The following is a 22517-nucleotide window of genomic DNA, read 5'->3' as shown; positions in this document are numbered from 1 at the left end:
TCTTTTTCTTTTAATAGTATTTTGAAAATGAAAATTGAAAAACAACTAGAAGAAAATTTGAGACCTTTTACTATAGAGAAGGGATATAAAATAATAAAAAAATTAAAAAAATGAAAAAAAATGATGAATTTAATAAATATTTATGTTTTCTATTATTTATTGAGTACAATGTTTTATTTTAATTTTTCGACAAAATAATCCTACCAAATGCACTTGATTGTAACTTTTTAATAGTTTAAACATTCAATTGAAAATTTTCATTTAGAAATTAAATAAAAAAATTTTAAAAAGTTTAGACTATATATATATATATATATATATATATATGCTCTTGCTTATATCTTCGCAAGTAATTTTTTTTTTCCTTTACTAATGTATATAAGCCATTGCTTATATTTTGATGAGATTGGAACACAGCTAGAATTCAAAAAATGGGTGTTTGAAATAAAATAATATAAAAAATTAAAAATTATCGGTAATACGAATAAATTATCAATTTTTGGTGCTTTATAATTGAAATTTTAAATTTATTTATAAAATATGAGTACTAAATAAAATTTAAGAGAATTTAATGGTTAAATAGATAATCTTTTTGTAAAATATTTATTTAAAGATACAAATTTCCAAAGATTGAGAGCTCAATGCATATATATTTAAAAATTAAAATTTGGAAAAGTTTTGGGAAATACTAAATTCGCCCCTTACAAAATGGTTTATGTTATATTACTATCAATATTTTATTTCAATGATTTCATATCAACAATAATTTTCAAAATAAAATTTAATATAATATGAAAAACGACCTTGCCTTTTAAAGAAAATTACCAATTCCTTAATAAAGAATATAATATGAATACATTATAATATTTTCGATATTAATAAGAAATACAACTGTAGACAATTGAAATCTTCTACTATTAATTTGGAGATGATTGCAAAAGGGATCAAACTTTCTGAGTAAAACCCGGTTCCCTTTTATGCAACTTTAATTTTACATGAATGATTAATTTTATTAAAGCTTTGATACATGAAAGACATAGATGAATATAACCCAAGTGGAAGGAACATTCTTTATTCAGTTTAACCAACATTATTAGTGGTTTTATCAGGATTGCAAATATGGTATTAGTGAGCTTTTGTCGGATTTATTGTCTGAATGGTTTGGTTCTTCAGTTGGCTTCTGCTAAATCTTCGCGACATATCTGATCTATTTCAATGGTAAGAAAAACCTACAATCTTGTCTTCCTTTAACTACTATTTTGCTTATCTATCATCAATTATTACATTAGGGTGAAACTGTGAAACATTGCTATATTTGTAGTCCGACATTTATTAAGATTTCATTTAGTTGTGAATACACATTTCTTCGCAAGAGAAACACCGTCAAATAACTTACTGGTCTAGTACAAAGTAACAGTGCAAATTTTTCTTGCATGGAGGTCTGATGACAAGAACCTGCAACCAGAGAGTCAGAGACCAGGATCCTGTATTTAAGCTGGATCAGCACCTGTAATTCCAAATGTCCATTATGAAACACGGTAACACGAGTTGACAAGTAAGCTATGCAAGGAAATTAGATTCTTGACCCTTGATTCAGATTGATCTAGAAAATCTCGTAATTGTTTTTATCGAAGAATCAATCTGATTTATTTCAAAACGCTTGGAAAACCCATATGCGAAGAAGTTTTTTGTGTTGCTGCCAAGTAACGAGTTAAAGCATTTTGGAAAAAGATAAAGGCAAATATAACAGTCCTATAGGCTAAAACTCTTCATCTTGACATGAAGTCTGGGGTGTTTGCATGAAACTTGAGAGTTGTGATTCCACTTTTAGACTGTGAGAGACATTTTTCTTTGTTTTAGGAACCTAAATGCAGAATCTTATTAATAGGAAAAGAGCACTTTTGTAGGAAATTACTGAAGAGAGTACCTTATCATAGATCTACAGGAATTCTCAGACCATCATAAGCTAGCTGCACCAGTATTCCTTCCCTAGATTAGAACAGTGACAAACAAAAGTCAGGATCTTAGTCTTCAACGAAAATAAAAAGAACAACGCAAACCAACCTGGTCTATTACTCAATCAATTATGATATGCTGCGACCTAATTAATAACAAAAAAGGATCAAAGCGCAGTGGCCGTCTAGTGGTTTTTTCCATATCTGCTGCTTATATGAAAAAAAATATGAAGAAAATTTTGGTGGAATGCTATTGAACTATGCCAATGTGATCTTAAACTACACTACTAAGCTGATATGAGCATTCCCGTATGCAATTTACTAAATAGCCAAATTTTGTAAATTGTACTTCGTAATACATGCCATCAATGAGACCATGATCATCAAGAATAAATGTAACACCTTTTAGACCATTCTGCTAAAAAGTCATTGTCCTTGTGATGATCAAACTCGTGACCCATGCCAGTAAAAAGAGCTTGCTTTGGACATAGTCTTCTTACAGCTTCAAGGGCCTGAAGATTAAGTAAGTATAAAAGGCAGCGAAAGCTTTTAAAATGTTTCAAAGAAGATCAAGTGAAGCAGAGCTGGGAAAAAAAGAAACTAACATCTGATAAGCAGAAGTGAGCACCAGTGAGCCCAGTCTGTGAGAAATATGCAAGTAGAAGATCAGTGATATTAATACCTGAAAATATCAGAAATCAAAAAGAAGAATGACAAAACAAACCGGCTAAACTCATGTTGTTACTAGCTTAAGCGGAGGACCAGAATCGAAGAGGTTTTGTGTAAGCGTAAGCTGTTACGTCTAATAATTACGTAAATAACTATGTAGACCCTGAGGTTTAGCCTAATTAATAAGCGCATCCGAACTTCTGAAAAAAAAGAACTATATTTAAGTCCCTGAAATTTAATTTTGTCAACAGGATGGTCTTTTAGGATTCACAGAGAAAATCATAAATCAATGCTTTTTCAGCTGTCAAATAAATTATTTTTATTTGGAAATCCAAAATTATCCATAATGAATATTTGGACCAATTAAGAAAAATGGCAACATTTCATCATTGACAGTTTGACACTAAAACGACAACTGCAGAAGCAAAAAAATGCAACCATCTGTCAATCCCTTACCAATAAACAGGAAAGAAATACCATTCTATAAGGTTATATGAAACCATGAATGCTGCTTAAAATTTCTCATTTCCATAAAAAGGTTGATGAAGGAAGTTGACCAAACATAATTTTCCAACTGACCTTGCGTGAGGCATCCATGATAAGAAGATCCAACTGCCCAGCCCCTTCTTTTGAGATTACTGCAACAGCCAAGATTCAGTGGATCAAAAACCAATAAAAAAGGTGAAAGAAGAAAAGTGTCCTCACTTTAAAACATCCAACAAAACATGACAAATGTTTCTTGAAACATATGATGGCTAATTCTCCATTAATTTCATGACATTTCAAAGATTCATAACTCGTGCATGGTTTGGAAAACATGCATAAGCATTTACCAAAAAGATATACCATTTTCCAAAACATGCATAAGCGTTTCATGATTTACCATCACAAGCAGGATAAACAAATAACACTCACTATATTCTGTGTTTGCAGGAAAACTTGAAACGTCAGATATATAAGCTACTCTACTTTTTTCACCAAAAAGAAAACCCAGGCAAATATAATCTTCTCTGTGCATCACCTGAACGAGCACCGTGTAAGAAACAAGAAAAAATAGTAGTATGTGTGTGTGTGTTTTCGTGCATATATCTGCATTGAAGAGATTTTAGGAGCAAGTAACTGGCAAAGGAACAAATTGTACGCCTGATGCAACAAATGGACTCTGGCAGTCTTCCTTAATTATCTTCCAATCCAGCTGTGCTGCTACAGGCCTTATTTCTTGGCCTTCCTTTAATTTTTTATTTATCAAGTATGGAAATCTCAAAGAAACGCTGTTTCAAAGGTAAACATAAACAAACATCATAAAAATGATGTCATAAGTTAAGATTGCGGTTGACACAGCAGAAAGTAACAATGAATTAGAAATGCAGAATACACTAAGTTCTATGGTCACGAAGTCTGAACAAATAACTCCATTGTTTTCTAATCAATAAATCAGCTAGGTTTTGGCACTGTTTTAAAATCTAGGCAAAAAGATATGCAAATAACTCATTTATAATGACCAACCAAACAAGAAAACGGAAAATGCTAAGTCGTTCAAAGGATTGTGAGTTTTAATTAAGCAAATAGGAGCATTTAAGCCAACTTATATTTTGGCTGCAGAATGCATGGCATCTTGAAGCCAAAGCTTACCAAATTTCAAACTTTTCAACTGATGATTAAGGATACAATATTCAATAGTAAATAAAGAGTGCCTTGGAATTAGGAAAAGATTTTTTTTAAGATTACATGTATTTAATTTCTCTAAATTAGTTGTAAAGAGTCTATGATTTTATGCTTGTACTATATACAACTTTCCCCATTAAATTTCAATAAGAATATAAAAATTAAAAGAAAAAAAAAAATCAAATTATTGTAATTATTTTATTTAGATTATTTTAGACCCCCAACGTTTAAGTTCCCCAAGCTTCAATATTCTTAACTCATTACAGTAAGTCATTTATCATTCGACCACTTCATATGATAATCTTTAACCAACTTAAACATGACACTGTAGGTATTTATCTTGTTTGTCAGCTAATTCACTCTAATTTCACAAATTGGTGAGACTTCATCACAAAGAACCATTAACACACCAAAGCATCATATATAATATTAAAAAATCAATCCATGGTAGTATTGACCAATGAGAATGTAGAAAAGATGCAAGTGTGCAGCTGAGCAGGAATAGGAAGGTACCTATCCATGGTAAACTGACTTAGATAAATGGGAATGCTATTTGTGGGCGTAAAAGGTAGTACAGCACGTATATCATCAAGACCAAGAACTGCATCAGCATGTTCATGACTCAAAATAATCTGCAATTCACACAAACTTATGTCCTAATACTGCCAGAAATCTGGAGCTATAATTGTGAAGTAAGTTGAGAAATAATAATTATTTTCAGCACAGGAATGCATAATAAATGCAGAACCATCTAAATCTCATCTGCTCTTAAATAATGTGATTCACATTTAACAACAGCAACCTATTTCATAGGTTTGAAAAAAAAAATATATGTTCATTGCTCACAATGAAAAGAAAGCAGTCTGATTTAGCAATAACAAGATGTCACTGCTCAAGCTTGCCATTATTTCCCCGAGAGCCGTTGGCATGCTCAAAATTCAGGCAAAACCACCAAAACCAATCATTTTGCACTTTTGGCTCTTAGTTTTTTAGATCAACCTAAAACCATGCAGAAATCATGCTGCTCCACTTTAGAAATGGATTTCAAAAATACATTTATATGAATTCTCCCTTACTGCCCTCCCTTCTTCCCCCATGGTTTAGAAGTACTCAATTTGCTGTGTCGATTGATCCTTCTTTTGGTAACAACATGATATTAAAAAGATAGCTGAGCATGACATTAAAATTAAAATAAGAAACTGAGTTTTGCTAAAACATTTTACTTGAAGTCATGACTACTTCAGTAAAGACAACTAGCTGCATTCTATTTCAGAAAAGAGACCTATATCAGATTGGTCATTTTGTTCCTGTACAGAAGAGTTGCTTACCTTAGTCTACTGCTTATCTTGATGAGATCTCCATAAATTAAACAATTTATACAGGGAAAGCATAAAGATGCTTAAATCAACTCAATGAAAAATCAAACTCCAGTTGCATGAATCTGCCTATTTGTTACTCTTCCAATATCAAGTTCCACTGGAGATGACTCTCTAATTATAATCACATCTACCTCATTTCTTCCCATCCCAATATAGTTTGTTCCATAGTTGAACTTTGTCCACTTATATAATAAAAACATTAGCAAACTGAAAAAATAGAAAACACATAATCTTTTCCAAATCTATTCAATTCCTCATGCTGACTTGTCGTGGCTACATTTGGCCAACAAATATGAGAAAAATACCTTCATTAAGGAAGCTAGAACTAAACCAGCAACAAATTAATCATTAATGTGAACTAAACTAACGTAAAAGATAACTCACAGAGTCCACTCGAGGAATCTTGTGGAGAGTAAACCACCTAAGCACTTGTTCCCTGAATGTCTTCCCAATGTCAATTAATATATATTTGTGCTTGTCATCACTCTGGCAATAATCTATAAGAAGAGACGTATTGCACCTGTACATTTAAAATAATTGGAAACGCACATACGCATAAACCAACTCGTCATTCCTGAATCCTCTCAATAAACAAACACAGGCAATTAAAAAATAAAATAAACTTATTAACTTTTTTTTTTTGTCTTGAAAAAACTTCAGAAAAAGAAAGAAAACCTGTAGTTGGGGTTTTTCTCAGGTGGGACAGAGAGGGCCCGGGAGCAAACATGGCAAGGTGGATCTGATGGCTGTATCAGGCACAATCCAAAGGGGACAGTGTTGGAGCACCCAGTTCCAAGAAAGATCAAAGCTGACGTAACACCATCATGAACAGGGTTTGGGGTGAGATTCTGAGTCTCCATTGCATCCTCGTCTCTTGTAGCTTTCTGGGTCAATGTTGTGCACTCTTAGTGACAAGGGTTGGTCCCTGGCAGTGAGTCGGGAACAACAACGCTGAAGGGTTATTGGGAAGATTCTTTGTGGTGTGGGATTTGGAGGGAGGAAGTCAAAGGTTATGGCAATTTGCTTAGACATCGTTGTCATTTAAGCTTTTAAAATTCGTTAAACTAAGAAAATATTCCAACACGACATTGGAAAACCGAGTAAGTTTGCTATTTATTTAAGGCACATTTGGATTTTCTTGAGATAAATCAATTATCACGTCCCCAAGTGCAGAAAGTGATTTCCTTATTTGTCGTGTGCCTCCCTCAACCTCTCTCCAGTGGTTCGGACCATCTACCCTTTCACTACCACCAAGATCTATTAAATGCAGACTATCGCGCAAAAGCGCATCAAATTGAACCAAAAGCCTCATAGTTTGTCATTTTGTCATTGTTAGGCTATCGTTATTAGAAAGACATCATGTGAGATCTGCTGCTACTTTCATTCAGGACAGTAGCACTAATCGCACGGTTCATCAATTCAAAGACAATCTGTGGTTGATGTGATACAGAGCATGCTAGCATCAAGATCAGCTAAACCATTTGGTTGGATTGTACTCCACATCCCAAGTGTGTGCTAATAACGAAAATGCAGAAGTTTTAACATAAAATCAAGATAAATTGAAGCAGCACATTATCACGAAGAAGGTGAAGAAAGACTGATATTCTCAGAGACACATTTACTAGAGCATATCTTCTTCAATGGCAATCTCCAGCTCATCCAGCAAACCCAAGACTATTAACTATTCAAGAACTGGTGCACATTATCCAAGACAAAAAGAAAATTGGTATTTGATTAGAAGTTCATATCAAGCTCAAACCAGTCACAAAATTTGTTCATAACATGAAACCCATAAAAGCCAATGCAACTATTTAAAAAATGTGCATACATTAAATTAGTTATCTTATACAAAACAGCAGTTCCTGCCACCAGATTTGGAACACAATCTAAGAACTCCCTCTCCTGCATGATTGCACCATTTGCAGAGCTAGTTTATCAACATTTTCAGAAATTGGAATTGTTTGGACAGAGTTCTTAACAACTACCTTGTCGCCAGGCAGGCAATGGAAAACTTCTGAAGCAAAAGCAGCACTTTGGAAGCTGTATATAATGTTCCCCTGAGTGACAGCCAAATAGCAAAGCAGCTCCATGTCATGGTAATCGGATAAGCCTGTTCACAGCAGTGTCTAAAGCATCCACATTTCTCCTCAGGATTTTTCTTCACAAAAATTAAGAAACCAAAGAGAGCAAAAGAAACAAGAAGCAGTTGTATGTATATAAGAAATTTGGCAATATTAGGATCAAATGCAAGATCTTATGTGTAGTCCTTGTGAATCATCCAAAGAATGAAGACCCATTCAGGAATTCAGCTACCTAATGTGATTTGAATGAGTTAACCTGAAACAGTTCTTTCAAAGGTAGATCATGGGGTAGGGCAAGAACCAATTAAACAAGTAGCATATCAATTTTTTTTTTTTGAAATGGCAAGGATACAGTTGTCCAGCTAGGGAATCAATTCCCTTCATTTCCTCGTTTAATCTGCAAACAAGAATTCAAAACATGAGTTAGATTAACAACGTTCAACATGCTATCTGCTTTAAAAATTTGCCGAAAATTCTTGCACTCTTTTTATTAATAGGATGTTAAAGGGACCACTAGAAAAGGCAACCATCGGGTACAAAGTGCTGAGTGTCAGCACTCAAGTTCCAAAAGAGGCAGAAACCAACTTAGTACTGGCATATCCCAGCCGGATTTCAGTCAGAAGGGAATGTCTGGACTCCGGGGCACCATACATGTAAAGGCAATCCACAGGAATTGTAACTTCTTCAAGTTATGCCTTGGGTAATACAACACTCATAAAAAATAGGATCAACTGGTTCCACCCATTTAACCCAATTGCTTTTATCTTGCATTTGTCAGGTTCACATAAGCATAATCAGTTTCAACCTAAAAATTAATAAAGCACAATGTCGGTTGTCTTGGTAACATTTCATAACTCAGAGCCACAAATAAAAACGATGTTCCACAATTTACTTTCACATAACAGACCCATTGCTTCTCAATTCCCATCTCTCTCTCTCTCTCTCTCTCTATCGTCAATTACTTCGTTTCCATTCATATCCACTTGCCTATGCCTAATGCCTCCACTTTTCATCAAAACCATCATTAGTCTCTTTCCTCTTATCATACTATTTTAACAAGATATACTTAAGTGTAGTAGTCGATATTCGCAAAAAAGCTATGAATGCCATGAATCAAATCAGGAACAGTATATTTTTTAAGCACTTCAAATTTATGACATTCTTTTCTATTGCTTTGACTTTTAACTTTTCTATTTCTTTGTACTTATATCAACATGGTTGTTTTGCAACTCAGGTTTTTTTTTTTTTTTTTTTTTTTTTTAAATTTTAGAATTTGGCCTCCATTGCAATTTTGAATATTCAAGTAGATGCATAAAATTATGAATTCATATAAATTTTTGTATGAATTTTTCTTTTCTTTTTTTTTTGTTGATTATCGTTAATTTATTATTATTTCTATCATATTCATCCATCATTCATTTTTTATTGAACATTTTGGGGATTTCTTCTCAAAGTGGTATAGAAGGAAAAAAGTTTCTGAGATTTGGCAGTTCAATACACCAGTTCGGGTTATGCGGCAAGCAAACCCACTTTTGGTTCAGGTCAATTTGCAAGGACACCCAAACCCAATCTGATTTTGAACAGCCCTAGCTGCAACTTTAGAAGCTGACATTGACTAATCCATGATCTATTGAGGAAGATGATAAGATCGTCTTGAAATGAAGCTCTAATATTCTCAGTTCAATGCAGGCAAACGATTCAAATGTGATGGTGGAACCCAATTAACCACGATTCTGGGAATATAATAATTTCTCTAGTAGGTCACAACCATCTTTTGCAAGTGACTCTGTTCCACTAAAGTTAAACTTAAACTCACCTGTCTATCATCATCTTGATAATTCAACATCTAGTATTTCATACTGCCAACTCCAACTCTAATCTTTAGACCTACACCATTTGCAAGACATTTGAATCTCCTAAGTATCCCAATGCAAGCTAGACAGCTCCAAGTGCATCATCACACCCCAGATAAATTTTTTTTTTGAAAGGACACACCCTAGATAAGTATTCACATACATGAATATTCCACTATATAAATCCTTAAGTTAAAAAATCATGTGTATGATTGCTCTAAGACCCTCACCTTTGCTGCCACAGCAAGTTTGAAATCAAGCTAGGTGCCTCATTTATGTTACTGCAAGGAATTCCTCCTTATAAAAGGAGTAAAAAATTAATGCAAGAAAAAAGGTTCTCAGCTTTTGACCAAATGACAAGTTGTAACTAAGCTTCACAAGAAGCTGCCATCCATCAGCTTTCTTCTTTTTTTTTTTTTTTTTTGCCCTAATCAAATAGATGTATGCATCACCCAACGTAATTATTTCGTTCCAATTATGTAACTTTCCAAAAATTGCATTACTGGGTAAAAAATTACCTGAGACAAGAATTGATATATCGGTTTCCTTTCGTTGCTGCATCAAGTACTGTAATTACACATGAAAAAATAATGATAAAGATGACCTTTTTTTTAGAAAAAATAAAAAGGAAAATTAATATCGATTATACTGTTTACCAGACTCCTGAAGACGACCGGCAGCATCTCCAAAGCATTGCATATGATCAGTCGAGTTGGTAGTGACCTGCAAATTACTCGTATTTAATTCTTAGGAACCAAAGAGAAAGCTGAAGAAAATGGAAAAAAAAACGTTCACACTGAAATCGAAAAGCCTACCTCAGATAGAGCCAAGCGAAGAGATGCGAAGAGGCCGGTGAAGCTCTCGGCGATTGCCAAAGAGTCTCTCTCAACGACTTTCAGAGCCTTGAAGATCTCGCGCTGGTTCAAGGCTTGTTTAGAATCTGTGCTGTCGGGTTCATTGGAATCAGGTCTTGATTCAGGAGACGCGGACGGTGGATCGAGTTCTGGCTGAGCGATTAAAGCTTCTGCCACTGTTGATTGCTCTCTCTGAGGCTGAGTGGCTTCTTCTTCGGAATCCATCGTCGCTCGAGTAAAAGTCGAACTATCGCTCCTTAATCGAACATATTTACTTGCTCCGTTGCTCGTGTTTGATAACTGTCATTGTTACGGATAAACTAGTTCTTCCCCGGCAAACGACCGTGTTTCTCTGCGTGGGTAGTTGGCGTTTCTTTCTTTTAACGAAACGGCGAGGCATTGTTTCCTTAAGCACTGCATGTCGTTCCGGTCCGGTAAACCAGCATTTGTTATTTCCAGGACGGTATATTTATTGGAGCAAGGGAGTGCGACTTGTCTTCCAATAATAATAATGTTCTTAATTAATTAATTAATAACGGCTTCCTCAGTTCTACTTTCCCAATATTTACTCTTTTTACGATCATCAAGAAAATGATTAAAATTTATTAATTTTTTAAAAATATAAAATATAATATTTAAATTTTTCTTTTTAAATGTAATACAAAAATAAATTATACCTAATAAATATAAATAAAATTAAAAAAAATAATTAATATAGTCTTAAAATCCTAAATAAAGATTTAAAGTGGCGCAATACTAATAAGAAGTAAATATCCCTTTGTCCTCAATTGATAAATAGAACTTATATCATCACCTTTACAGAGATTGAGATTGCTAATCATATCAGTCAACACCTTATTGTAATTAATTATTTATTTAATATTGTTCAATATACGTTTGAAAATGGCTAAACTTAACAAATATTCACATTTTCAATTTCAAACTGATTATCAATAGAGCAACAAGTAAAATTAAGTATAGGTATAATAGAAATTTAACATGTTAACAAACTTATTAAAATGGTAAGTAGGCTATAATTTTGGACAAATGAAAAAAGAAAGTGTACTTATCAATTGGAAACTGAGGAAGTATGGATTTTATTCCTTTACATTTAACTCATTTGGTTACATTATTTATATTAGTTGATAGCTGATAGCAATTACTAATAATTGGTGTCCGAAAACTATAAGTATTTGTTAATGGATTTTAGCGTTTAGGAGAATGTTACCAATGATAGTTACTAAAAAGTAAGGTAACCATTAAGATTATATATATATAAAATTTATTTCAATTGTAATAGTTATTTTACAAGTCAATAGAGTTGAAATATAATATGAATACAAATTAGATAGCCATCAGATAGAAAAAAACTTCAAAATAGGAAAAAAATATTGTCGTTTTCAGCTGTGATGTCGTTTTCGGGGGCAAATATTGTCTAAGCTATTGAGTATGAGCTGTTGAAGCTACACATAAATTCATTTCGTGTAGTTCATATCAGCAATGGATGGAAACAATATAAGAACATCTCTGCTGATAACTCACAATTCAGATCTCAACCTGCAAATGGAAAATGAAAATTATTACTGAAAGTAATAAAGCCTTATTTGGTATATATGAATTCCAAAAAACGTTGTGAAATTTAATTAAATTCCATGTTTTCATATTTAGTATGAATGAATGTCAATTTACTATCAGTTTTGTAAATTCTCTGTACGTTAATATAAATAAATTCTAGACTTTAAATTCAATTATACATATCAAAGGGGGTAATATATGTATATAATGCTCTCCCTTGCCAATAAATAGATTGATTGCTTTTGCAAGAGTCTGGCTTACTTTCTCATAGGTCCATGGGAATTTTCAAACCATCATGTGCAAGCTGCACTGGTATTCCTTCCCTGCATAAAAACAGGGACAACAAAAGCATGCCAATTCCTTAGTTTCCAATCAAGATTTAAAAAAATGCTGATAAAACAGAAACATACAATCTTAATCCTACTGAACCATATCGATATCATATGATCTGAGATTCTGATATCAGAAAATGCATTTTACTCGAGAGTGAAACTGTGTCAATTGTGATGTAAAATGCATGGCATTGATGAAATAATAATCATCAGGAGCACATTTTACACCTTTCAGACCATTCTGCTAAGAAGTCATTTCCCTTGTAATGATCAAAATCATGACCCATTCCAATTAAAAGAGCTTGCTTCGGACGTAATCTCTTCACAGCTTCAAGGGTCTGCAGATTAAGCAGCATAAATGGCAGTAGGAGCAAATAAAATATTCTGAAAAGGTTCAGTTGATGAAAGACCAGAGGGACAAAATAAAAAACCTGAGGTAAGCAGAAGTGAACGTTGTGGGACCCATTCTGCAGAGAAAAAACAAGCAGAAGATCAATGATATTCATTCCTCAAACTATCAGGAAATGTAAAGTAGAATGGCAAGAGAAGCCCTTTTCCATTACCAACCAAGCATCTTTGCCTTTTTTTTTTTTAATAGGGATATTGATTTGCACAATGTCTGGGGTCAAGGGATTCAAATTAAAACAAGTAATCAACCTGGTCACATGTGTTCACATGTATACAAACATTGCAAACACCAATTTTCTGGCAGTTCATGCATACTCTGAATGATTTTATGTCAAAATACACACAGAATGATGAGTAAGCAATCCCGGCATACAAGTTCCTTTGTTGGATATCAAACCCTTAATTAATTATACCCTGAATTTCTTTTCCATAGAAACTACTGACAAGCAATCATGAAAATATAAAAAATATTAGCTTCGTGACTGACCTTCCGCAAAGCATCTAAGATAAGAAGATCCAATTGCCCAGCCCCAGACTTTGATATTACTGCAAAAATCAAGATTCAGCAAATCAAAAAAACCATAAGTTAACAATGAGACATATATCCAGAATACTATTCTCCTTTTAACATTTTCCAAAACAACAGGCAAGGGTTTCTCCACCAATAAAGATTGCTGGATGAACAAATAATACACACCATATTCTGTTGTTGTAGGAATACGTGAAACATCAGATATATAAGCTACTCTACTTTTTTCACCAAAGAGAAAACCCAATGAAACATAATCTTCTCCATGCATAACCTGCCGAAGAAAACAAACATGAGAAACAAGGATATGTAGAACTAAAGTGTGTTTTTGCGGATGCATATTTATTTGAAGAGAGTTTCAGAGCAATTAACTGGCAAAGGAACAAATTGTAAGCCAGATACAATAAATGGTCTTTGACAGTCTTCCTCAATTATCTTCCAATCGAACTGTGCCACCCGCCTTATTTCTTGGCCTTCTCTTAACTTTTTGTTTATCAAGTAAGCAAATTTCAAAGAGATACTGTTCCAAAGGCAAAAACATAGATAAACATCAAAATATGTTGTGTCAAATGCATTATAAGTTCAATGCAAATGCATTTAAAAGTACATGTATCTAATTCTTTCGAACTAGAAATAAAGAGTGATGTTCAGGCTTATATTATGTATTGTCAAACTAATGACAATGATTTTTTGGAGGTTATTGTAGTTTTCAATCTTCGAGCTGTTTCAATATTGTTAACTAATTACCATAGAATTTTAGTTTGATGATAAACTTGAAAAATGTCATTATTCAAAATAATTAACCCTAAATTTACAATTGCAGAGTTCACACCAAAGAATCATTAAGAGGCCAAATCATCACATAAACAAATGCAATATCTCAAAACTGAACATGTATAGATAGATAAGAATCAATACTTGTTGAGAAATTGTATGCACCTATCCATGGAAGACTGGCTGAGGTAAATAGGGGTTGGATCAATATCATTGGTTGGACTATATGGTTGCACAGCACGCATGTCATCCAGACCAAGAACTGCATCAGCATGTTCATGAGTCAAGACAATCTGCAGTTGATACAAAATTAGTCTAGTACCCACAGAAATATGGAAAGTCAAAATATAAAAGTAAATTATATTTAGAATACACATCATATATGCAGAACCATGTAAGAATTGACTGCTCTTTTTTTTTTTTTTTTTTTGAGTATTGGGGGAGGGGGGATTTGAACCCGGATCGTATATGCACTTGCCACTAGGCTATGCCTTGGTGTGCGAATTTACTGCTCTTAAAATTGCAGGATGTCATAAGACATGTAAACATTTGAGGCTTATTTTATCTATAGAAAAGAATCTATGACCCATTGCTTATAATGAAAATAAAGCACTCCTGTTATGCAAATAACAAGATGCTGCCACTCAAGCATGTTAAGATTTCTCTAAAAGTCCAACCATCTACACCTCCAATAAACTTCATTCCAGAAGCCTTAAGTAGCTACTGAACAAGAGATTAACTTTAGAAAAAAGATAGAGAGAGAGAGAGAGAGAGAGAGATTGCCAGCTTGCTCTATCTGAAGCCATGAATTATCCAGGAAAGAGAAAAATTTTGGCTGCATTGTAATTCAGAAACAGAGTTATCGAAATGAATCCAATTTTGTATACAAAAGTTCAGTGATTGCTCTATGTAACAATATGAGGAAAATATTTCAATCAAAGTAATTTGGGTCAACGAATTAATCAATAACGAGGAGTCCAATGAGGTTAAAAAATGACTCACAGAATCCACTCGAGGAATCTCATGAAAAGTGAACCACCTAAGTACTTGTTCCCTGAAAGTCTTTCCCACATCAATCAATATGTAGCTGTGTTTCTCATCACTCTGGCAATAATCTATAAGAAGAGACGTATTGCACCTGCATTTTAAATAATTAAACACACATATCAATTTTCCAATTCCCAAAACTTTCGGAGCTACAAAACAAATATAAAACACTTAAAACTTTTTTTTTTTTAAATTCTAACCTCCACAAGCATTTTCCAACTTGAATTTCGTAATACGAAACTAACATTGTTTCTTTCATAAAGAAATCTAAATTTCGCATTACCAAATCGCAAAGTTGATATTTTCGCTCCACTCACTGACTTAAAACAAAATTAAAGATTAAACTGAGAATCTACCATAAGCAAAAGGCGTCCTAAATAATAATAAATTAAACATACTTTTCTTTCACTTTCCATCAAAGTAAGATTGCAGCCAACCTTCAAATTAGTATAAACAGACAAAAAAAAAAAAAAAGAGTTAAAATCGCAAATGTCGCAAAAAAGTAAGTACTAAATTAAGAAACATAACCAAACCTGTAGTTGCGGTTTTGCTCGGGCGGGACAGAGAGGGCTTGAGAGCAAACATGGCAGGGTGGATCTGATGGCTGGATCAGGCACAATAAGGAGGGAACGGAGTTTGAGCAGCCAGTCCCGAGAAAGATCAAAGCTGATTTAGCGCCATTATTATTAGCAATCGCAATCGATTGAGCACTGGAAGCAATGCTGTTGAGGGCGAGATGATCTTTAGACTCCATTTTTAGTCTCAAGAAACATAGAGACACAGAGAATTGATGAAGATGCGTAAAGAGAACATTGAGAGGGAATTTCTATGAGAATCTGCCCGCCAAAGTTTTTCTCACTTTGGCGGTTGGTTCGCTTTTAGTCACGTGGCAGCAATAGGACGGTTCTGTAAATATTTGAAATTAAAAATAAAAATAGAAAAACGAAGAGAGAGGTTTGATTATCAAATTTAATAGTTAAATTTTCCAAAAAACAAATTAATAGTTAAATTATTATATTATCATACCATAAATATAATTAATATATTGACCTGTAATCTTTCAATAAATTTCTATTTATTACGTGTTGATTAATTTTACAAATAATTTAATATAAATTATTTAATTTTTATGGATATAAAAGATATATTATAAAAAATAAATAAAACTTATAATTTAATTGTATTACAAATTTCTTTTAATTGATGTAAAATCAAAATATCATGAACAAAGTGGTATATTAAAGTACGTAGACTACTTAGATAATTACGCAAACTTTTTTTATTTTTTGAAGGTAGATAATTACGCAAATTTGGGAATAAAATAATATATATATGTGTTTGGGGAAAGGAAGAATGAAAAATGAAACCCTCGGGTGTTCTGGCTGCTTGGTAAAACAGAATCACACAACTGCTCTGAGCTACATGTGCAAATTCGGCGAAGGCTTCTTGCCTGTTAAGAGTCTCCAAGAAGCAGCACAAAATCGGTATCTGAAGAATGCACAGACGAACAATATCATATGCTTCAATTCTATCTTTTCCTGTTTAATTTCTCTTGCATTTTCACTCTGCTAACCGATACTATATTAAAATGTTGTTTGGTTTCAATTATTACCGCACAATTCGCAAAGCCATTGCTTATCCTCACAAGTTGGTTAGTGTCTTTCAGTTGAAGGCGTGTGTTTATGGTATCGAGTGTGTTTCTTTCCCAAAACAGCATTTTCATGCTCCCCCAATTACTTTCATTGTTTTAAATACATATTTCTCGTCATTATCTTCAAGTGATATTTACCCCAGTTCTTCCTCAAATGATAATTTCAATGCCCATTCTAGAGAAACGGAGAATTGTTATGATAGGAATGATGGGTTTAACAAGTTTAGGCAAATGGGTTTCAGTGACGATGAGTGTGAAATGGATAAAAACCCTAAAATTGATGGTTTTGATGAGATTGAAGAAGAAGACGAAGAAAAAGGAGGAGAAGTTAGTGATAATGATAACGATTTTTTGGTTTTGGATACTGTTAATAGAAGTCATTATCAGAAGGAAGATGTTTGGAGAATTGAGATAGGGGAAGAGGAATTTCGACACCCTTTGGTGAGAGAAATATGTAGGTTGATTGAGCTTAGGCAAGCTTGGAATCCTAAACTTGAAGGTGAAATGAGGCGCTTACTAAGAAACCTCAAGCCACGACAAGTTTGTGCTGTTTTGCTGTCCCAAGCTGATGAAAGGGTTGCTTTAAATTTTTTCTACTGGGCTGACAGGCAATGGCGGTATCGGCATGATCCAATTGTGTATTATGTGATGCTTGAGGTTCTCAGTAAAACTAAGTTGTGTCAAGGTGCTAGGAGGATTCTTCGACTTATGGCACGTAGAGGAATCTACTGTCGGCATGAAGCTTTTGCTTATGTAATGGTGTCATATAGTCGGGCCGGTAAGTTGAGGAATGCAATGCAAGTCTTGACTGTGATGCAGAAAGCAGGTGTTGAACCTAATCTGTTGATATGTAACACTGCCATTAATGTTTTGGTAATGGCAAATAAGTTAGAGAAGGCATTTAGATTTTTAGAAAGCATGAAACTTGTTGGAATCACGCCAAATGTTGTAACTTATAACTGTTTGATCAGGGGATGCTGTGATGTTCATCGAGTTGAAGATGCCATAGAGCTGATTTCGGAAATGCCTCTCAAAGGATGCTTCCCAGATAAAGTTAGTTATCATACTGTAATTGGTTTCCTTTCCAAGGACAAGAGGATCAAAGAAGTAAAAGACTTGATAGAGAAGATGATTAAGGATAGTAAATTGTTGCCTGATCAGGTCACTTATAATACTCTAATCCATATGCTTTCCAAGCATGGACATGCAGATGAGGCAGTTGAGTTTTTAACAGAAGCTGAAGAAAGGGGATTTCAGGTTGATAAGGTTGGGTATAGTGCTATAGTTGATTCATTTTGTAAGCAGGGAAGGATAGACCAGGCAAAAAAAATTGTGAATGAAATGTTTGCTAAAGGTTGCTCTCCTGATGTTGTTACCTACACTGCTGTTGTCAACGGACTTTGTAAGGTTGGGAAGGTGGAGGAAGCTAAAAAGATGCTTCAGCAAATGTACAAGCATGGCTGCAAGCCAAACACTGTATCCTATACAGCATTGTTAAATGGGCTTTGTCGAAATGGGAACTCATTGGAAGCAAGGAAGATGATGAATATGAGTGAAGAGGACTGGTGGACACCTAATGCAATTACATATAGTGTTGTGATGCATGGGCTGCGAAGGGAGGGGAAGCTGTCTGAGGCTTGTGATGTAGTGACAGAGATGCTTAGGAAGAGCTTTTTCCCAACTCCTGTTGAAATTAATTTATTAATTAAGTCTCTTTGTTGGCAGGGAAAAATGGAAGAGGCAAAAAAGTTCACAGAAGAGTGTCTGAACTGGGGGTGTGCCGTCAATGCAGTAAACTTTACTACTTTAATTCATGGATTTTGCCAGAAGGATGACATAGATGCTGCTCTATCGGTGATGGATGATATGTATCTAAACAACAAACATCCTGATGCAGTCACTTACACTACAATAATTGATGCACTCGGAAGGAAAGGTAGAATAGAAGAGGCTACTGAATTTACTATGAAGATGCTTAAGAAGGGATTAGATCCTACACCTGTGACATATAGAACAGTGATACATCGGTACTGTCAGATGGGTAGAGTGGAAGATTTGTTAAAACTATTAGACAAAATGCTTTCACGGAAAAAATGCAGAACTGCATATAATCAAGTTATTGAGAAACTATGTAGCTTCGGAAACCTTGAGGCTGCTGATAAACTCTTAGGAAAGGTTTTGAGAACGGCCTCGAGAATTGATGCTAACACATGCCATGTGCTAATGGAGGGTTATTTGAGCAAAGGGATTCCTCTACCAGCATATAGAGTAGCTTGTCGAATGTTTAATCGGAATCTGATTCCTGATTTGAAGTTGTGTGAAAAGGTGAGCAAGAAACTACTGTTAGAAGGAAAATCAGAGGAGGCGGATAAACTTAGCCTACGGTTTGTTGAGCGTGGAAATACTTCACCTTGCGGTCGACAGAGTTTACAAGACTAGTGAGCACCATTTTTTTCCTTATAATGCTTTCGAGGCTACTGGAAACCTTCAAAGGCTTTGAAAGGTAATACCTTCTCATTCTTGACTTAATTTTCTGTGTATTTCTTGAGTTCCTTTTTTCTCATATATCATTTCCAGATTTTAAATAATGGTGTTGGCTATAATGCTAGTAATATTCGAGATCATGGTCTCAGGGTATTGCAGGCCAAAATATAATGGTATCGGTTGGCACTACTGTGAATCTTTTGTTTTTCAGAAATAGCAAAATTACTCAGATTTCTACTTTAATAAGAATTTAACTGGATTACTTATTGATACTTCCAACACCTAAAATAACTTTTTTATTGGAAAATTTTTGTACTCTTGTATTTGTAGTTAATATACAAATTTATCAAACATGAAAATTTAGCAATAATGGCCAAGTAATTGTGGTACACATATCGCCGTTGTTTTATATTGAAATGGTTTAATAGCAAAATAGAAGCTAAAGGAAGGTTCATTGTGCTCACTGCTCAGGCTTTGAAAAGAAAACTGAGGAAGAAGAAAGAAGAACAAGAATGTCAAAGGGCAAATCTCTGTCGTGCACTTATCTCATCTTTGAACAAGAGTGACTCTCAAAGGGGTAAGAATAGAAATGATTTCTTTTAGCAAATGAACTTAATGCACCAATTATTTGATATAAACTCACAGATGTTTTGATTATTCTTCTTCTTATCATTATGATTTTGTTGGAATTCATTTTTCTTTTTGAGCACTCGCTAGTACTTTGATTATGGTTAGTAATAATTCTTGAAGTTGTTTTCTAGATTAACTATATATGTAAATGTGTTTGTATTTTAAGTTTTTGAACTGGCCGGGAAATGTTGTGCTTAAGTCATTTATTGCTTGCCACTTCCTTTTGCAGATTGACATATTGAAACATGGACATAACATGCAAAAATTTTAATGTTATATCTTCACATACACACACGCAAAAAGGAAAGATCAGATCAAGTTCTATGCTTGTTATGTCGCCAGTAGGTAAGAGATTGTAATGTGATATATGAAGCATTGCTACTTTCTCATATGAATAAATCTTTTGTTTAAACTGAATTTTGAGTTTTTTCCTTCGTTTATACTTTTTCCTGTGGATAAATAAAGCTAATGATAATTCTGTGGATAAATAAAGCTAATGATAATATTAACTCAGAAAATAAAAGGCGAAGTTTCCCATGTACGCAAGGAACTATACTGGTAAGGACAAGAAAAAGGGTGTACTAGGTGTATACCAATATTTCCAGTTATCAGTATTAATTATAACTTTTTTAAATCATATGATCGAAATGGAAAATCTTTGTCAACTAAAACTGACAAGTATGCGCTGTGCAGCCACTCCTTTTCTCCATGTGTATCTTCTAAACAGCCAAAGGAATTGCATCTGTAATTCCTTTAAGCATCCAACTAATAAGCTCCTTCTCTACATTATATACATGAACCTCTATAGTTTTAAAAATAGTTACAGAGGCAAATGGACGTTTTCCTTGGGCCTGCAGTAGCTCTTCTCTCCAAATTGAGGATAAAAGGAAACAAGCTCTTTTCTCCGCAATTTGGAAGGAACCTTTTCCTATCCTTATTTCTCTCTCCCTTTTTCCTTTCTCTTTCAAACAAGTGAAAGGAAGAATGTCCTTCCATTTCCTATCACTCCCCTTTCCTTTCCCCTTTATTTTCTACGTTCCCCAAAGATAAGTTTAGGGTCATTAAGTGGTTGCCATGTCCCACGACTGGCGACATTATGATGATTAAATGACTAGAAATGCTGTATTTGAATTTTGATTTTTCAGGTTGAATCTCATATTTGGATCAGAATGTTTTCTTTTTTTCTTTTTTTCTTTTTCTCTTTTTCAGTTCCAAGGAAACTGATTTCTGAAATAAAATCTTCAAAGATACAGAAAATATATTTCTGAATGCATTAGTTGCATGATTTTTAACTTCAGTTTTGTAACTAAAAAGTGAATTTGTGATAAACTGCTGCTTGTGCTAATGTCTCGCAATGCTGCTTCGGTGTTGTATGTGTTTATTGACGATCTATTAACATGAGAAATAGGCAGTTAATTTACTCTGATATATGCAGGAGAATCTTTGGGATCTGTCCTCTTTGACTTAGTCAACATCATGGAAAGTGAGGGTCTCAATTTGTTTTTACGGCATGGGAACAAGAAGCTAGCACATTGGGATTGGTGTGGTGAAGTTTGCTGATGGTTACTGAGAGATAATTTTCTTTTCAGGCATTGTCTTTTCCATACATAAATTTTCAGTGTATTGTGGTGGTTCCAGCTTCATTGCAAATTGCTTTATGAAGCCCTCCACTAATATCTCTCTCTCAAAACTCGCGCTCTCATGGAATCTAACTTGTGAAGTATGATACTGTCTTTGCTCTATATTATGGGCCCTTCGTGAGACATGTAACTGTATTTCTTTTCCGATGGCTATTCATGAACTACTTTCCTCGGAGTGTAATTGAATTTGGGTATGCAGGAAGCAGCTTATGTATTTCGATGGAATGTCAGCATAGAGTTCTGCATGGTCAAGCTAACAAATCTGGAAACAAAAATTAACCATGCCTATGCTGGATCAGCAGGGGGCACATGGAGTCCTGTGGTACAGTTATATCTATATATACACTCAATCATCAGTTATTTGGACATGCATTGCTGTTGAATCACTTTAAGTAATGTCATATCATATTACGATAACATGTTCCGCGGCTTCGCTTCATTGCTCATGACTTTTAAGGGCAAGTTTTGTGATGGCTAAGCAAACCATTTCCAAAGATGGCATTGTAATTGGAAGCAATCATTGTCTTCTTTTATTAAGACATGAAATTTAGAGTGTGAATCTTTTTTAGTCAATATGGATACAGGATATTTCTTTATCTATTTTTACGGAGTGAAAGATAATACATTTTGGGAATTTTGGTTTACTTGTAAACTGTGCCAGTCGTGTATTGATATTTTGAAAAGTCACTTTTTTGTGTTTATGTTATGTCCGTCCATGCTCGTGCATCATGTACAAAAAATGCTTTGGAAAGAACTTGTGCAACCATATTATGTTAGTCTGTATATCTGAAACTCATGGTGCTTCATAGTTCTTTACACGTCATTTTCTAATGACTGACACATACTGTAGAGTGAAGTCCTTTAATAACTAGCAGAAATGCAGTTACTATCCCGGTCTTGGCAGGAAACGGTCAGTAACGGTAAGTAAATAACTGTAAACAACACACCCATCAATGGGAGTTTGGGAGCCCAACACCAAAATTGCAATGAT

General features: G+C 34.2%; 4 protein-coding genes across 8 annotated transcripts; 1 reads left to right on the top strand and 3 right to left on the bottom strand.

The window, feature by feature from the left end:
• Positions 1-1297: 1297 nt before the first annotated feature.
• LOC105650289 (putative hydrolase C777.06c) lies at positions 1298-7234 on the bottom strand. 2 transcript variants are annotated; one of them, XM_012237162.4, is made up of 10 exons: positions 6344-7234; positions 6053-6188; positions 4803-4921; positions 3745-3895; positions 3540-3645; positions 3204-3262; positions 2561-2596; positions 2358-2467; positions 1928-1989; positions 1298-1507 (listed from the first exon to the last, which is right to left on the bottom strand). In XM_012237162.4, the coding sequence occupies exons 1-9, from the start codon at positions 6526-6528 to the stop codon at positions 1932-1934; spliced, it is 960 nt and encodes a 319-aa protein (XP_012092552.1). In that variant the 5' UTR covers positions 6529-7234; the 3' UTR covers positions 1298-1507; positions 1928-1931. The 2 variants fall into 2 exon arrangements, with proteins under 2 accessions (XP_012092552.1, XP_020541396.1); XM_020685737.3 differs by lacking the exons at positions 3540-3645; positions 3745-3895 and having other exon boundaries at positions 2561-2637.
• Positions 7235-7377: 143 nt separating this feature from the next.
• Positions 7378-10870, bottom strand: LOC105650290 (uncharacterized). 2 transcript variants are annotated; one of them, XR_005177718.2, is made up of 6 exons: positions 10418-10870; positions 10259-10325; positions 10121-10169; positions 8102-8146; positions 7654-7826; positions 7378-7570 (listed from the first exon to the last, which is right to left on the bottom strand). XR_005177718.2 is itself a non-coding variant. In XM_012237163.4 (5 exons), exons 1-5 carry the CDS (start codon positions 10679-10681, stop codon positions 7760-7762), a joined length of 492 nt encoding a protein of 163 aa, XP_012092553.1. In that variant the 5' UTR covers positions 10682-10870; the 3' UTR covers positions 7378-7759. The 2 variants fall into 2 exon arrangements, 1 of the variants encoding a protein (XP_012092553.1); XM_012237163.4 differs by having other exon boundaries at positions 7378-7826.
• An 839-nt stretch (positions 10871-11709) lies between these two features.
• LOC105650291 (putative hydrolase C777.06c) lies at positions 11710-16003 on the bottom strand. Of its 2 annotated transcripts, none has more exons than XM_012237165.4 (10): positions 15655-16003; positions 15077-15212; positions 14219-14367; positions 13673-13820; positions 13469-13574; positions 13259-13317; positions 12795-12830; positions 12592-12701; positions 12293-12354; positions 11710-12013 (listed from the first exon to the last, which is right to left on the bottom strand). In XM_012237165.4, the coding sequence occupies exons 1-9, from the start codon at positions 15873-15875 to the stop codon at positions 12297-12299; spliced, it is 1023 nt and encodes a 340-aa protein (XP_012092555.1). In that variant the 5' UTR covers positions 15876-16003; the 3' UTR covers positions 11710-12013; positions 12293-12296. The 2 variants fall into 2 exon arrangements, with proteins under 2 accessions (XP_012092555.1, XP_012092556.1); XM_012237166.4 differs by having other exon boundaries at positions 14240-14367; positions 15655-16001.
• A 450-nt stretch (positions 16004-16453) lies between these two features.
• LOC105650292 (Tetratricopeptide repeat (TPR)-like superfamily protein) lies at positions 16454-22232 on the top strand. 2 transcript variants are annotated; one of them, XM_089721889.1, is made up of 4 exons: positions 16454-19275; positions 19728-19833; positions 20116-20231; positions 21322-22232. In XM_089721889.1, the coding sequence occupies exon 1, from the start codon at positions 16710-16712 to the stop codon at positions 19209-19211; it is 2502 nt and encodes an 833-aa protein (XP_089578015.1). In that variant the 5' UTR covers positions 16454-16709; the 3' UTR covers positions 19212-19275; positions 19728-19833; positions 20116-20231; positions 21322-22232. The 2 variants fall into 2 exon arrangements, with proteins under 2 accessions (XP_089578015.1, XP_089578016.1); XM_089721890.1 differs by lacking the exon at positions 20116-20231.
• The last annotated feature ends 285 nt before the right edge of the window (positions 22233-22517 follow it).

The sequence above is a fragment of the Jatropha curcas genome, chromosome 5 (genome assembly GCF_041381405.1).
Source record: "Jatropha curcas cultivar XTBG-Jc1 chromosome 5, XTBG_Jcur_1.0, whole genome shotgun sequence".
NCBI lineage: Eukaryota > Viridiplantae > Streptophyta > Magnoliopsida > Malpighiales > Euphorbiaceae > Jatropha > Jatropha curcas.
This window is presented reverse-complemented; position numbering and strand designations above follow the sequence as displayed.